Here is a 15270-nt window from a genome sequence, read left to right on the forward strand (position 1 = left end):
TTAATAAAACAAAATGCACCAAATTTAAACTTATAATTTAGTACAGGGAGAGGAGGAAATGTGCCTTACCTGCGTGAAGTCCATACGACTCTGGCTGGGAGCCCCCACGCATGCAACATCATTAATGCCCTACTACAACAGTGGCATGTGGAACCTTAGTATTACAAACAAATTACATTTAAATAATATACACACACACACACACACACACACACATCTATCTATCTATCTATCTATCTATCTATCTATCTATCTATCTATCTATCTATCTCTATAGATATATAGATATAGATATGCAGTTTTAAGAAAGTTCACTGTGACCTTGTCAGTATGTTATTGCTCAGCTACAAAGGAGAGCTCGACACGTGCACCTTCTGTTTTTGCCCGTACTCTGTCGGCAGCAGTAGATGAAGATGTAAGATAGGTGGACCAAAGAGAATTGGACACTCTTGGTCTCGTTTCCAGAATTTTGTCCATCCTTTCTTTTACAGAAATATGACTGATGCAGATGCAGGAGTGGCAGGACAGGAAGAATAAAAGCTAGATCAAGTGATGCGTTAGGTAATGATTTATTTACAGCTACCTTGAGGGCTAGTAGTATTTGGCTTTTAAGCTTCATGGTAAATTAGTACTTGGTTCAACAGATCTCTGACTCTGAGTCTTCACACAGTGCTGAAATGAAACCTGGAGTTCTTACTTTCTTCACTAAATGTTATTTTATTCAACATTAAGCTTTCCTGGCTTTATGGGCTTCTTAGCTTTAGGGATTCTTTATAATAATTTGTACAGAGCAACAAAACCCTCTTCTTTTTTCTTTTTTAGCAAAAAATGAATGAAATAATGCTATTTTCCTTCAGTTTCTCTTCTTCAGTCATACCATCCTTAACACTGGCACCCTTCAGGGCTGTGGTCTCAGTCGACTCTTATATTCAGTTTTCACACATGACTACAATCCCATTCATAGCACAAATTTCATATATAAGTTTGCAGATAACATATCCATGGCGCAGATGATAATCAACAACAATTCAGCAACATACAGAGAGAAGGTCCAGGCCCACACATAATCTGGTGGAGAATACCTAACAGTGGCTTAGCTTCCTTCACCTGCACATATCACAGGGGCCTGGCTGGTTACAGGGTTGTCAAGGGTGCAGATCTGGGTCTTCAGTTAAGTGAGTGTGATCTCCAAAGGTACAACCAGGCTAAATTTATTATAGGTATCTTTATTAATAAAGGAGGCCAAGGAGTAAATAAACATTGTTACTAAATTGTTATGTAAAGGTTTGTAGCTAAATGCGCTATACAGATTAGAAAAAACACCACTAGCAAAGGAAGTGATGTGACAACGCTGTGATCCAATAGCACGTCACCACCAAGAGGAAGTGGCTTGATGATTTTTAAGCCAAGGTACTGCAATGTGTTAACAGGTCACTGACAGGATGAAAAACTAGAAACACCTCGCCCTCTAAAAGCCTTTGTAATAGCTGTGTGGTTTACTAAATGTCCGAGTAGCAACTGGATTAAGCATACAATGGGGAGCTTCACCGTTATAACAGCGTTGTTTTTCTGTATTCACTGTAAGTACTGGCATCTAATGATTCTCAGTCCAAGATATGGATCCTACCAGAATTTAAATATTTTTGGAACCCTGTGAAAATGATTACAGTTAATTTAATACTAATTTGTCTGTGGTGTTTGTTTCAGGCTGGATCTCTGTCTCAGGTTCTGGGTTTCAGACTGTGGAGGTCCAGCCCGGTGAAGAAGTGACACTGCAGTGCACCAACATCTCCAACCATCAAACACAGGCAGACTGGTTTAAAGTGGTCAACCAAACTAAGCCCACTTGTGTCTCTTCTATGTTTGAATCTCGTGGCTCAGCATCGTTCTGCGATGGATTTCAAAATGGAAAATTTATTATGAGTTCCAACATCACCTTTGTCTTTCTTCAAATCAAGCAAGTGAATTTATCTGATGTTGGGCTGTATTTCTGTGGATTTTACACAAATAAACACACAGTTATTTCGGATGCAGTAGAGTTAAGAATTCAAGGTAAGCTTGTGGGGTAAAGGCTTATTTCTTGCACATGATTTATCATCAAATTGTTATGTATAAAGTTATACCATGCCTACAGGAAATGGTGAACCCAATGATGAAGTGAAACTCAGTAGTCAAGGTATGGTTAATTTTATCTCTCTAAAATGTTTTTCTTTTGTCACTTTACTCTAGTAAACTGTGACCTGTTTTGTAGCATAATTTTCATTCCTAAAGTAATACAAGTGGATTAATATGCCTTTGCACTTTATTTCCTCAAATTTCAAAGAAGTAAAAATTAGAAACACATTCACAGTAACACATACATGGATGAGGAAAAAAAGGATCTAGTAAAAATGTATTTATATATCACCTTTGAAAATAAAACATAAAATATTTAATGAATATTGAACAAGACAACTGAAACAAGAAAACTGATGTAGAAGCAACTTTTGTGTTGTTACCTTATATGCGCTGCTAGGTGTTAATGTGTTTTACAGTATGGTGTGTTTATGGGAATATATTTAAGGTAGACATACGTAATTGGCGCCAGGTGTTATTGGTCGGAAGAAGAACCAGTTTGTGACTGTCGTTCTGTTGTGATAAATGTTTTTGGATAAAGTTGCATTTGTTCAAAAACAAATGCAACTGATGGAATACCATACAGATGTTAAATGGACAAGATAAGTATGGCTGGAGTTATTGGACTTGGTTACATGTTTCATTCATAACAGTGGCATTACGTCACCCCTACCAATGAACACCACCGTGGCTTCAACTGTGGTCTTAGCCTCTATAACAGAGAATAAAATAGTATAACAGATATGTCATGTATTTAGAAAATGCACTGATGACTCCGTGGGCTGGGCAGCACAGTGGCACGGTGGTTAGCACTGTTGCCGCACAGCAAGAAGGTCCTGAGTTCTATTCCCCCATCAGGCCGGGGTCTTTCTTGGCCATGCGACAGACTGGCGACCTGTCCAGGGTGTACCCCGCCTCTTGCCCTATGACAGCTGGGATAGGGTCAGCGTATCTAAAATCTTATATTAGACTATCAAATTTGGATTATATGATTTTAACATAAAGAGTGTAAAATCAAATTCAAATTCAAATTTTTATTTGTCACGTACACAGTCATAGACAGTACGATATGTAGTGAAATGCTTGGACAACTGCTCGTGACCTAAAGAAAACAAAAAAGGAAAAGGCTATGAATAAGATAGGAAATAAATATGAAAAATTAAAAAGGGTAAATTTAACTAGGAAGGAATAAAATATAAATTAAGGTTAAAAATGAAATAACTGTACAACACACTGGGAAAGAATAAGATAAAATATATAAATTAAATTGAAAATAAAATAACTGTACAACAAAATACACAATATAGAACTATATAAGAATGTATGAACAAAATACACAAGAAGTATAAATAAATATATACACAATAACAGCAGCAGTGATTTAAGTGATGAAGTGAAAACAATGTCCAGAATGTCCAGTGTGTGTGTAAGAACTATATGTGTGGGTCAGTACTGCGTGGTGGTGTGATTGTGATTGAGAGACCGTATCGCCTGCGGGAAGAAGCTCCTCCTCAGTCTCTCTGTGTTGGTCTTCAGGGAGCGGAATCGCTTTCCTGACCTCAACAGAGAGAACAGTCTGTTGTTGGGATGGCTGAGGTCCTTCACGATTTTCCTGGCCTTGGTCCAGCACCGCCTGCTGTAGATTGAGTGCAGGTCAGGGAGCTCGGAGCGGATGGTGCGCTCAGCTGACCGCACAACCCTCTGTAGAGCTCGTCTGTCCTGCATGGTGCTGTTCCCGAACCAGGTTAAGATGTTTCCCGTCAGGATGCTCTCTATGGTGCACGAGTAAAAGTTCCTGAGCACCTTGGAGGGCAGTTGGAAGTCTCTCAAGCGTCTGAGGTGGTAGAGACGCTGTCGGGCCTTTTTCACCACGGAGTTGATGTGACAGGACCATGACAGGTCCTGCGTGATGTGAACTCCGAGGTATTTGAAGCTGTCCACTCTCTCCACTGGGCACTCGTTGATGACGGGGGTCTGGTAGTTCCTCTCCTGCTTAGTGCTGAAGTCCACTATCAGCTCCTTTGTCTTACTGACGTTTAGAAGGAGGTTGTTCCTCTGGCACCAGTTCTCCAGATTCCTAATCTCCTTCAGGTAGGCCGTCTCGTTGTTATCAGAGATCAGGCCCACCACGACGGTGTCGTCAGCAAACTTGATGATGGTGGTGGAGCTGGTAGTGGCCACACAGTCATATGTGTACAGAGAGTACAGCAGGGGGCTCAGAACACACCCCTGGGGGGCTCCAGTGCTGAGAGTGGTGGAGGCTGAGACATGTCCGCCCATCCTTACTGCCTGTGGTCTGCCAGTTAGGAAGTTGGAGATCCACTGACACATAGATGAGCTGAGTCCCAGATGCTCCAGCTTGGTGGTGAGTGTGGAGGGAATTATGGTGTTAAATGCAGAGCTGTAGTCTATGAAGAGCATTTTAACATAATTCCCCCTTCTAATGTCCAAGTGAGTGAGTGATGTGTGGAGGAGATGAGAGATGGCATCGTCTGTGGAACGATTTGGACGGTAAGCGAACTGTAGTGGGTCCAGTGTGTCTGGTAGTGAAGAAATGATGAAGTCTCTGACCAGGCGTTCAAAACACTTCATCACTACTGAGGTGAGGGCTACAGGGCGATAGTCATTGAGAGAAGCAGGGTGGGGTTTCTTCGGGACAGGAACAATGATGGACTCTTTGAAGCATGTGGGGATCACCGACTGAGATAAAGAGATGTTGAATATCTCCGTGAACACAGGAGCTAGCTGGTATGCGCAGTCTCTTAGGATACGACCTGGGATGCCGTCTGGTCCTGCTGCTTTCCTGGTGTTCACTCTCTTGAAGGCTCTCCTTACTTCATGCTCGGAGATGACGAGCACGTTTCCGGTGCTGGCAGTATCTTCCTGTCTGCAGCCGTTAGCGCCGCTAGCACTAGCATCGTTGGAGTCCTTAGCTGCAGCCTCGAAGCGAGCATAGAAAGTGTTCAGCTCGTCTGCCAGAGTCACGGCCGAGTTCGTCATACCGGTTGTTGGTGCTTTATAGTCCGTTATTGTCCTTAGTCCCCGCCACAGGCTCCTAGAGTCACTCTGTTGGAGTTGTGACTCTAGTTTCCTCCCGTAGCGCTGCTTCGCCTCTTTTACCGCCCTCCGCACGTTATATGACGCGGCTTTGTACGGGTCCATGTCCCCCGTCGTGAGTCCCGTGTTGTAGGCAGCGGTGCGGGATCTCAGAGCGTCGCGGATGGTTTTATCCACCCACGGCTTCTGATTGGGAAACGTTGTGATAGTCTTTGTCTCCACGGTATCATCCGCTAGTTTCCCGATGAATCCCACAACCGCTTCCGTAAACACGTTGACATCATCATCGGAGCTGTTTCTGAACATGCCCCAGTCTGCGTCATCGAGTGCGTCCTGTAACGCGGCCACTGATTGATCCGTCCAGCGCGCGACCTTCCTCTGAACCGGAACTTCCTGTTTCAGCCTTTGTTTATATTTTGGCATGAGGAAGATGGCGGCGTGATCAGATTTGCCAAACGGAGGGCGGGATTGTGCCTTGTAGCCGTCCTTGACCGTAGTGTAGCAGTGGTCCAGTGTCCTTTCACCCCTGGTGGGGCAGGTGATGTGTTGATAAAAGTTCGGCGCTGCGCGTTTGAGGTTGGCGCTATTAAAGTCCCCCGTCACAATAAGCGCAGCGTCCCGGTGTTGTGTCTGGTGCTGTGTGAGTGCCTCATGCAGCTCGCATAAGGCGGTGACCGTGTCCGCTTGTGGTGGAATATAAACGACACTTATAATGACCGATGTAAATTCCCGAGGTAGATAAAAGGGACGACACATGATGGACAGTAGTTCCAGATTTGGTGTGCAGGAGCGTGTGAGAGGAACAACGTTCGCACTGTTGCACCAGTTGTTGTTCACCATTAAACACACGCCGCCTCCCCTTGACTTCCCCGAGTCCCGTGTCCTGTCCATGCGGTGAACCGAGAAGAACTCGGCCGGCTGGATGGGGTGGTCCGGCACCGCTGGGTTCAGCCATGTCTCGGTGAAGCAGAGGAGATTGCAGTCCCGAATGTCTCTCTGGAACTTTATCCTGGCCCTGAGGTCGTCAAGCTTGTTCTCCAGTGACTGGACGTTGGCAAGCAGGATGCTAGGCAGAGGTGTGCGGTGTGCACGAGCTCTCAGCCTGTTCCTGACGCCGGCTCGCTTCCCTCTAGGCCGCCGCTTCCCTTTGTTCTCCCTCAAGATCTCACTCGGCCAGCTCGGATCCGGAGTTAAAAACTTCGAATTGTGAGTACATTGTATACCAATAGAAACAAGAGTGTCACTGTCATACCTAATGTACCCAATGGTGATGATTTTGCCGATTTAGAAACGCTGAAAACTAACTTAAAAAGCAAAGACAAAGAAAAAGTGGTCGGAGCGGTCGTGACGGCAGCCGACCTCACCGGCGCCATCTATATATCTGTAACAGTGTAACAGTGTAACTCAATGTGTTGTATATTTGCCATTTAAAGATAAAGTAAGCATCTGTTTTCTATGTTTTAAAACACAGCAATAATCTAGCAAATAAACCTACATATTTTGTTTTAAATACATTTGCTGTGTAAAAATATTTAACATCAATTTAGGTTACTTCATTTTTAATTTTTGATTGACCAAGTGTATTACATCTTTTTTTAACTATCAAATACAAATGTATGAAACTTTTATGTGCAACTGAAATACATAATCCTATATCCAATTCAATTTTTCAAAACAATTTTATTTATATAGCCAAATCATAACAACAGTCACCTCAAGGCGCTTTATATTGTAAGGTAGACCCTATAATAATATATGCAGAGAAAATCCCAACAATCAAATGACCCCCTATGAGCAAGCACTTTGGCAACGCTGGAAAGGAAAAACTCCCTTTTAACAGGAAGAAACCTCCTACAGAACCAGGCTCAGGGAGGGGCGGGGCCATCTGCTGTGACCGGTTGGGGATGAGAGAAGGAGGACAGTATAGAGGACATGCTGTGGAAGAGAGATAGAGATTAATAACAAGCATGATTCAATGCAGAGAGGTCTATCCGGTCTTTAAGTGATGACGTGATGAATCCTGCTTCCGAGCCCAAACGACTCCACATTTAATAAGGCTTTTGTGTTCTTTGCATGTTTTAATACCTTGTTTGTTGTTCTATTTAATCTCAACAAGCCCCTGAAAGCAGTCAGTGATCACTGGCAGGCCCTCTCGTTTTTTATTATCACTAATCATTTTAAAGCTCATTTTTAAAACCTTACAATATAACTACAGCTCAGCCAGTGTATTGATAACTAAACTCGTATTGTTCATGGATTATCTCAGTTGTTCTTCCAATTGAAGTTCAGTCCGTTTACAGCATCCTGACATGCGATTGCATTTGTCCCGAACCTTTGGGAATCCTCACCTTAACTTTTATTGAATGGAAAAAAGTTAGCGTTCATCCTCCAGCTTCACTGTTTATATTATGCTAACATAGCTGTGTCGCTAGCAATCACGTAGATGCAAAGTAGCAAGCTAACTTCCTGCTAACTTCTAACTCTGCTAAATTTCTTAAACTCTGTTTTCGTGGATGCCTGGATGTTAAACTTAGAGCAGCAATGGTGATCATTTTATTACAGATGAAAGGATTTAGACAGTTTTTAACTCTCAGTGATGCCACAATTAGGGACCTGCAGCTAGGGTTGCCAACTCCCTGAAAAATAAATAAGGGACAACTCGTGGCCAGGGCCGGGCAACCCAGTTGTCTTCACCCTTCCCAGTGTGGTAGCTCTTTTTTTTGTGTGTGAAATTATTTTTTAAGCATTTGACTTGAATTTGATTTAAGCAGATGCATATTCTTTGTGATATGACCATATGGGAAACAAATGATCATTTAGCCATTTATTTTTAGCTCAAAATGAGAACATTAACACAATAAAACAGGTCTCTTTCTTAAGCCTGTCATGCTTAACTTTTGAGAATATAAGTAAATCTTTCTTTAAAAGAACTCTGTCCTGTTTAACTTAAAATTATATAAATTAATAGAAGGCAATAGAACGAAAAACATTCTTGTAACAGTGCACATATAGTGCATTTAGTACAATTGGCTTCAGTTGAGGTATTATTTCAGCTTTTCTAATGCTAATCAGCTGCTCCTGTTTGTAAACCCGCTTGTTCCCATGATTACGCATCTTAACTCATCATCATTATTCATCTATGTATTACTTTTATGTATTAGTGATCTATTTGTTGTAATCATCTATCCTTGCAGTTGTTTATTACACAAAATAAATTATATTATCACACTTCTGGCCACATAGCGCTGATATTCACTGCACATGCCCATATTAACCTTAACCAGAGGGTTTAAACAACAAACCAATGTTTACATACCATATCTGCTTCTGCCGTGGCCTGGTGGACAAAAAATTGGTTAAGGGTTCCCCGAGCTTTCACGCCCCTCATGTTCTTCATGTGCCCACCACTAGAAGCATGCCTATGGAAAAAGTGCGCCGGCACACAGTGCAGTGCGCTTTATAGGTGTTATCGTGCACTTTTCCAGCCAGGTGTTTTCCTTTTCCCATTCCTCCCTGTACTTTTCCAGCCTTTTTTTTTTCTTTCTCTGAGCGAACAAACATTGCTGCTCTAATGCTGGGCTTACACTGTGCGATTTTTGGCCCATTTTGAGCCGATTTTTGAGTCGTGCGACCGATTTGGTGATCGGACCAATTTTGGCCTTCATCGTGCATCGTGTAGTATACGTGGGGTAACGAAAAGCGATTAACACCTCACGACCAGCTCCCGATCATCAATCGCTCGTGAGGGTGTCACCGCAGCTGCTCACACTGCTCACGCGCAAACACGTAAACGTCGGTGAAAAAGATGGAGCAGCACAGCTGTGCGGCGTGTGATCTGGACACAAGCGATGGAGGCACAACTTGTAGAACTTTGGAAAGCTCATCCGAGCTTTTTCGATGTGGCATCACAAAATTATCACGACCACAACAACCGTGAAAGTAGTTGCATTTACATTGCTGCTCAATCACAGCTGCCTGATTAATGTTTTTCATTAGCAATTTAGCAAAGTTGATGGTGGTGGTGTGTCTGTGTGAGTGAAAGACAGAGAGAGAGAGAGCGAGCGACAGATTTTCTGCTATAACCTTCATTTTATGGACGCACAGTGTGAGCACTCAGGTCGCATCAGAGCATCAGGCAGTATAGTGTGAGACCCTGCATCGTGACCTACCAACGTCTAACCCCTGCGAGTCAATCGTGCAGTTTGAGCAGGAGCTGAATAACGTGACTGAAAAAATTGAAAAAATCGCACAGTGTCTGCCCAGCTTTAGGTGTACTGTCATCCGAGACTTGCACCGCAGTGTCTGCGTTTGTTTCCCTGTTGGCCATGCTTCTTGTTGTGGTCATCTGTTGTCTTCCGGTATTTTCTCCACAAGCGACCTTTCCTCGACCAATGAGATAAGCGGTAATCTGAATTGTCATACTCGAATTGTCATAAGTGTGCTGTCAGCTCATTGGTCACAAAGCAGGAGAGGGGCTGGGAATTATGTTTTCAAACAAAGCGTTAATTCCATTAAAAGTTATAGACTACTTTTGATTATCACTGTATTACGGGACAAAGTGCGTCCCTTTTTTTTTTTTTTTTTTTTTTTTTTTTGTGTCCCGTTTGGATCTTTAGCCATCAGAATTGTTGTCTTAAGGCCAAGAAAGATGCCAAGCGGATTTATTTTACCAAGTGGATCATCATGGCCTTGCCATATTGGTCCATTTGATTGACCTTTATTATAATTATGAATTTATTTTATTTTCAGTTGCTACAAACGGGACAGACATGACTGGGGGATAGGACAGGGAGAAAGAATGAAAGAAAGAGAGGGAGAGAAAGAAAACCAAAGGGGAGAAGAGACGGTGAGAAGGGGGGGAAGAAAGAAAAAAAACAAAAAAACAAAATGTATGGAGAAAAAAAAACAGAAGAGAAAGCAAACAACAAAGAGCAACATAAAAAAAAAAAGCACCATCACAATAAACTAGCTAGCAGTAGATATCAGTAGATACTAAATAATAAACGATATTGTGCAGCACGCAAGATAGACAGTGCACAATGTGCTTTGAGGCAGCAGCCAAGAAAGCTGTAGTCCGCGTCTGTGAATACCCGTGTGTACACCCGTGTGCATACCTGTGTGGATCAGCGCGCTTGCATTCCAAAGGTTTCTCCATGTAACGATCTGCTAGGGAGTGTGGGGAGCCACAGCCCTGTCCTCTATGGTATGAAGCAGGTATGGAGGAGATCAAAACTCCAGACATCCAGAGGCCCCCAGAACACAAGAGACCAAGGAAGACCAACAGAGGGGCAGCCGCGCCACTGTCCCAGTAAGAGCTGAGGAGAGTCCCAGATGAGGGCTCACTCAGCAGCCGCGGAGCAGAAGCCAGGGGGAGTTGCAGTGACGCGCCCGTGAGCTCCGCCGGCAGCCAGCTGTGCCTGAGTGACCGAGCCCCAGGCCGAGAGGCCGGGGGCACCCCACCTCCGAAGTGGCCCGAGCGAGCCCCAGGCTCCAGGCCCCGATAAGCGGCCGCCAAGGAGTGAGCCGGTGTGTACCCGGACGCCCACCCCCACACACAAAGAACCACCAACGCACCGACACCTGAGGGAGTCCGCCACTGGCAGGGGAAGTGGTGGTGGGTGGAGATAGGCCTCCAAACCTTGGAGGGCCTGAGATGTCCCCAGAGAGGTGGTGTCTGATACCCAACCTGACATATAGACACAGACATACAGGCACACACAGACACAAACATCCATTCCCACCCTCATGCTCTCATATGCACTTGCTCCACACTCAACCAACGTGGAGACAGACATAAAGAGACGCTGTACACACGATCACACTCCCCAAGCGTACTCTACGAACCGGGTCTAGGTACCCTTGCCCCTGGAGGGGGGAACTGCACCCAGACCCAGGTGGTGTTACCCTTTTCCCTGCGGTGGGGAGAGGCAGACCGCCCCGACTCCGCAGCAGCAGGGAGGCCCCCACACAAAGTGCGTCCCTTATTAGCTCAATACGGGACGTGTACTTTTGTTTCTAAATACAGGACGATTCCGTTTTTTAAGGGACGGTTCGCAACCCTACCTGCAGCAGAGTTTGAGTCCAGGCACGGCTAATGTCATCGGACTTAAAGACCGGATTGACACACAGTGAGTGAGAAAGTTGACTGAAAAGGAAAAACTCAATGCATCATGGGAATCCCCCAGCAGCCTATGCCTATTGCAGCATAACTAAGGGAGGATTCAGGGTCACCTGGTCCAGCCCTAACTGTACGCTTTAGCAAAAAGGAAAGAATGCGCTATTAGGGTGATGTGGTACATAAGGTCATTAAGATATTTACTGTTTTCTCGGGATGCATCACGCTGCCTTGCCTGGGGTTAGCTTCTGTTTTCTGGGGATGAGGGATGAGTGTGCTCCCTTACCTTCTCAAGGTAAGCTAGGTTAGCCTTCTTGTGTGAGCTTTTCAAGTGCACTTTAAGGTTTGTGGGATTTTTTTCCCTTTAGAAATGTCCCTCATAATTTGTCTCTTTCCACTACAAGACACTTGCTTTATCCAAAACACAGTCATATTCAAAGTAATCCCAAATTGGACTCTGGCGCTTTCTCCCGACTTTTCCTGACATGATTCTGCGCGTGGACGGAGCAGCAACACAGACGACTCGACTAACGTACTTGCCACCTGCTGGCATAATGAGACACAGCAAGAAAAAAATCTGGAAACTAAACTTCATTTTCACCCTTGACTATTGTATGACACGCACACATCAATGAATTTTTGCTATAAATTCAGTTAATTTTAGTTTGTTTTGTGAACACTCATTACAGTTTCAGTTAGTTTTCCTTTTTTTGTTTTTATTTTTATTTCCGTTAACGAAAATGTTTTTTCACTTCTAGTTTTCGTTATTTCGTTAGTTTTCGTTAACGATAATAACCTTGGTTTGGAGTAGCGTTCAGGTAGCTGCTCTGCTCTGTGTTGGTACAGGGCATTGAGGATGATAACAGTGGGTGGATTATATTTTTAAACTGAGTTAAGATGTCTTTGCTTTCAGAAAGACATCTATTATGATAAAGTCTACTCTCCACTGCTTTGTAATCCATTATTGTAAATGTAAATGTTATCAGGAAATGATCAGACAGGAGAGGGTTTTCAGGAAACACCACTTTGGACACCACTTAGACAGCCAGCAATTTAAGGAGAACATGCGGCTAAATATGTCACTCCTGGTCTGATTGGCCTTGTATTTGCAATTGATAAACATCCACTTAAACAGTTTGGCATGCTAGGGTAACTTTCTAACACCATTTAAATACCTTTTCAATCAATGCAGAAGAGTGTAATGGAAATACAAAAGCTGGCACTGTGATGTTTATCAGCATGGCTGTTTTCTTCATGATGACTTCTGCTGCTTTGGCTATTAAAGTGAGGCAGCTTCATGCAGGTACAGAAAAAAGTGATTTATTAAACATCCTCATCTATCTGTAACAATCATGTACAAACTTCTAACTTTTTACCTTGTGTTTTAGCCTCAAAGAACGAGCTGCATCTTGAAAGAAACAAGATGGAGAACATTTTTTGTTATTCAAAAGCTGTGTTACAGGTAATTTATAACTGTGATAGCCTTTATATAAAAAAAAGGAGTAATTAAAAAAAATAATAATAATAATATATATAAGTATGATTTTGCAACATTAACCGTGAATTGCCAGCAAAGCTGTCTTATCCTGCGCAGGATAAGATACTGCGCAGGACCCTCAAGCTCCCAGGCCTCTGGTAGAGGACCCGAGCTTGAAGGATAAACCGCCCGCAGGTGCGTGCTGGGTGTATATATATATATATATATATATATATATATATATATATATATATATATATATATAAAGTATGATTTTGCAACATTAACTGTGAATTGCCAGCAAAGCTGTCTTATCCTATTTGTAGCACTCATTCTGCCTTTTGATGTTAGATTTCTTCTACTCTTTTTAGAGCTTCATCAGATTTTTCTCTGATATCTCTGATTTAAGTAAATGACACTCAAGGAAAGCAATTTTGTACTTGTTCAGCAGTATCACTCAGATGTGCACTCAGTCATGGCTTTTTAAAAGTCCAAAATTATCTGTTTACAAGGCACCAGACAGTCATGAATAAGATGGGTGCAATGACAGTGTCTTTTTTTGCTTTTGTTTTTGTATGTGACTCTAAACTGTTCATTTGCAGGATGAGGGCTCTCTTCACCTGGACTCTGCAGCATTGTGGCTTCTTGCCAAAACAAGAAGCAGAAGGCCTGCAATAGAGAGAAAAGTGGAAACTCACGTTGTTTATTATGTTGGCAGATAAAGTGCGTTCTCTGTGTGTACAATGGTGTTTTTTGTTATGGTTATTATTTTGTCCTAATATGTCAGCTCTCTCCTGAAAAGAAAAAGACAAAGGCATTATGATTTGTCACACACAACTGAAACAAGGTCTCTACAGATATAAATGACGATACAATGGCATCCTGAATGTTTCTTTTTTTTTTTTTTTTGGCCTGTCCCGTTTGGCTCTTTTGCCATCAGAATTGTTGTCTAAAGGCAAAGAAAGATGCCCCACGGATTTACTTTACCAAATTGACCATCCCAGCCTTGCCAACGCGCCGATGTCTGAGGGAGTCCGCCACTGGCAGGGGAAGTGGTGGTGGGGGGGGAGATAGGCCTCCAAACCTTGGAGGGCCTGAGATGTCCCCAGAGAGGTGGCGCCTGACACCCAACCTGACATATAGACACAGACATACAGGCACACACAGATACAAGCATCCATTCCCACCCTCATGCTCTCATATGCACTTACTCCACACTCAACCAACGTGGAGACAGACATAAAGAGACGCTGTACACACGATCACACTCCCCAAGCGTACTCTACGAACCGCCCCAACTCGGCAGCAGCAGGGAGGCCCCACAGTCTAGACCGCAGTCGGACGGCCAACTCCTCCTCCTAGCCCCCCCGCTCCAGCAGGCCGCAGAGAACGGGGGTGAGAGAAGACTCCAAACCTCCCTCCACCCGCTCATTGTAGTGTTGATGCATGTGTGTTCTAAGGTGCATTTAAAACCCAGGAGGGCATGGAGCTACCTGCCAGAGAGCAGCAGGTAAGCGCATAGGCCCTCCTGCTAGCCCTCAATGTCTACGTGTATTTAAAATTGAGAGGTGGGCAACGACGCCAGGGGTGAGGTGTACACCCTGATGGTAATTTGGATTCTGTGTCTCGTGCCCACCCCCAAGATCCTATATGTATGTGTAATGAGAGTGTGAGTAATGTGAATGTCTAAGTTGTGGGATCCTGAATCCTGAATGTTTCATATAAAGCAGGGGTCTCAAACTCGTGACCCGGGGCCCACTTCCATGTCACCCCTACCTTGACGTGAAGAAATCGAATGCAATTTGGTCCTTGAACTTACTTTTTTTTGTTAGGGTGGATTTGTTTGTTTTTCAGTGCAATGCTAAGTTAAGGTCTTAAAAAAGCAAAAACATCATTGACTATGAAGTCAATATGAGCCAAGAGAACAAACATGTTGAGTGATTGGCTGTGTTAGTTTAGTGAGAGTTATTTGTAAAGAAAATCATTTTCACTTATTCTGTTGTAGTTTTTGTAGTTTATATGTATGATGGGTCTGTCTAGCACAACCCCACCGCTGGAACGAGAAAATTCTACTACACAGCAAAGCAAGACACAAGTAGGCAAAGTTCATTGTGTTACTCATGCATGAAGGAGAGAACAGGATGAGCGCTGTTCCTTCTCTTGACCTTAGTTTCTCTCGTCTGCTCCCTCGTAACACTGCTCTTTGTTGAGGTTACATGAATATGCATAGGTTTATTAACATATGACGTCTTACATAGGTATACATGTGAATAAAGAGTATCAGTCTGTGAGTTGTGTAGGTAAGTGTGTGTGTGTGTGTGTGTGTGTGTGTGTGTGTGTGTGTGTGTGTGTGTGTGTGTGTGTGTGTGTGTGTGTGTGTGTGTGTGTGTGTGTGTGTGTGTGTTCAACAATATGAACCTGACAATGTAGTTTTTGACTAGAAAGAAATAGGATAAGATGGACAAGGGACCCAAAAATGAACAAAGTGGTAAATAGACTGATTCTC

General features: G+C 43.4%; 1 protein-coding gene across 1 annotated transcript; it reads left to right on the forward strand.

The window, feature by feature from the left end:
- Positions 1-1534: 1534 nt before the first annotated feature.
- LOC146636881 (uncharacterized) lies at positions 1535-13486 on the forward strand. The gene is made up of 6 exons (XM_085349711.1): positions 1535-1580; positions 1708-2052; positions 2135-2176; positions 12480-12590; positions 12676-12749; positions 13367-13486. The coding sequence occupies exons 1-6, from the start codon at positions 1535-1537 to the stop codon at positions 13484-13486; spliced, it is 738 nt and encodes a 245-aa protein (XP_085205837.1).
- Positions 13487-15270: the final 1784 nt, after the last annotated feature.

The sequence above is a fragment of the Diplotaxodon limnothrissa genome, linkage group LG3 (assembly GCF_057381915.1).
Source record: "Diplotaxodon limnothrissa isolate DT_005_m linkage group LG3, D_limnothrissa_male_GT1.1, whole genome shotgun sequence".
Classification (NCBI taxonomy): domain Eukaryota; kingdom Metazoa; phylum Chordata; class Actinopteri; order Cichliformes; family Cichlidae; genus Diplotaxodon; species Diplotaxodon limnothrissa.

Coding starts and splice junctions, on each gene's coding strand:
- LOC146636881 (XM_085349711.1), top strand. CDS start 1,535: ATGGGGAGCTTCACCGTTATAACAGCGTTGTTTTTCTGTATTCACT. Junction 2,177..12,479: donor AGTGAAACTCAGTAGTCAAG/GTATGGTTAATT, acceptor CAATCAATGCAG/AAGAGTGTAATGGAAATACA. Junction 12,750..13,366: donor ATTCAAAAGCTGTGTTACAG/GTAATTTATAAC, acceptor GTTCATTTGCAG/GATGAGGGCTCTCTTCACCT.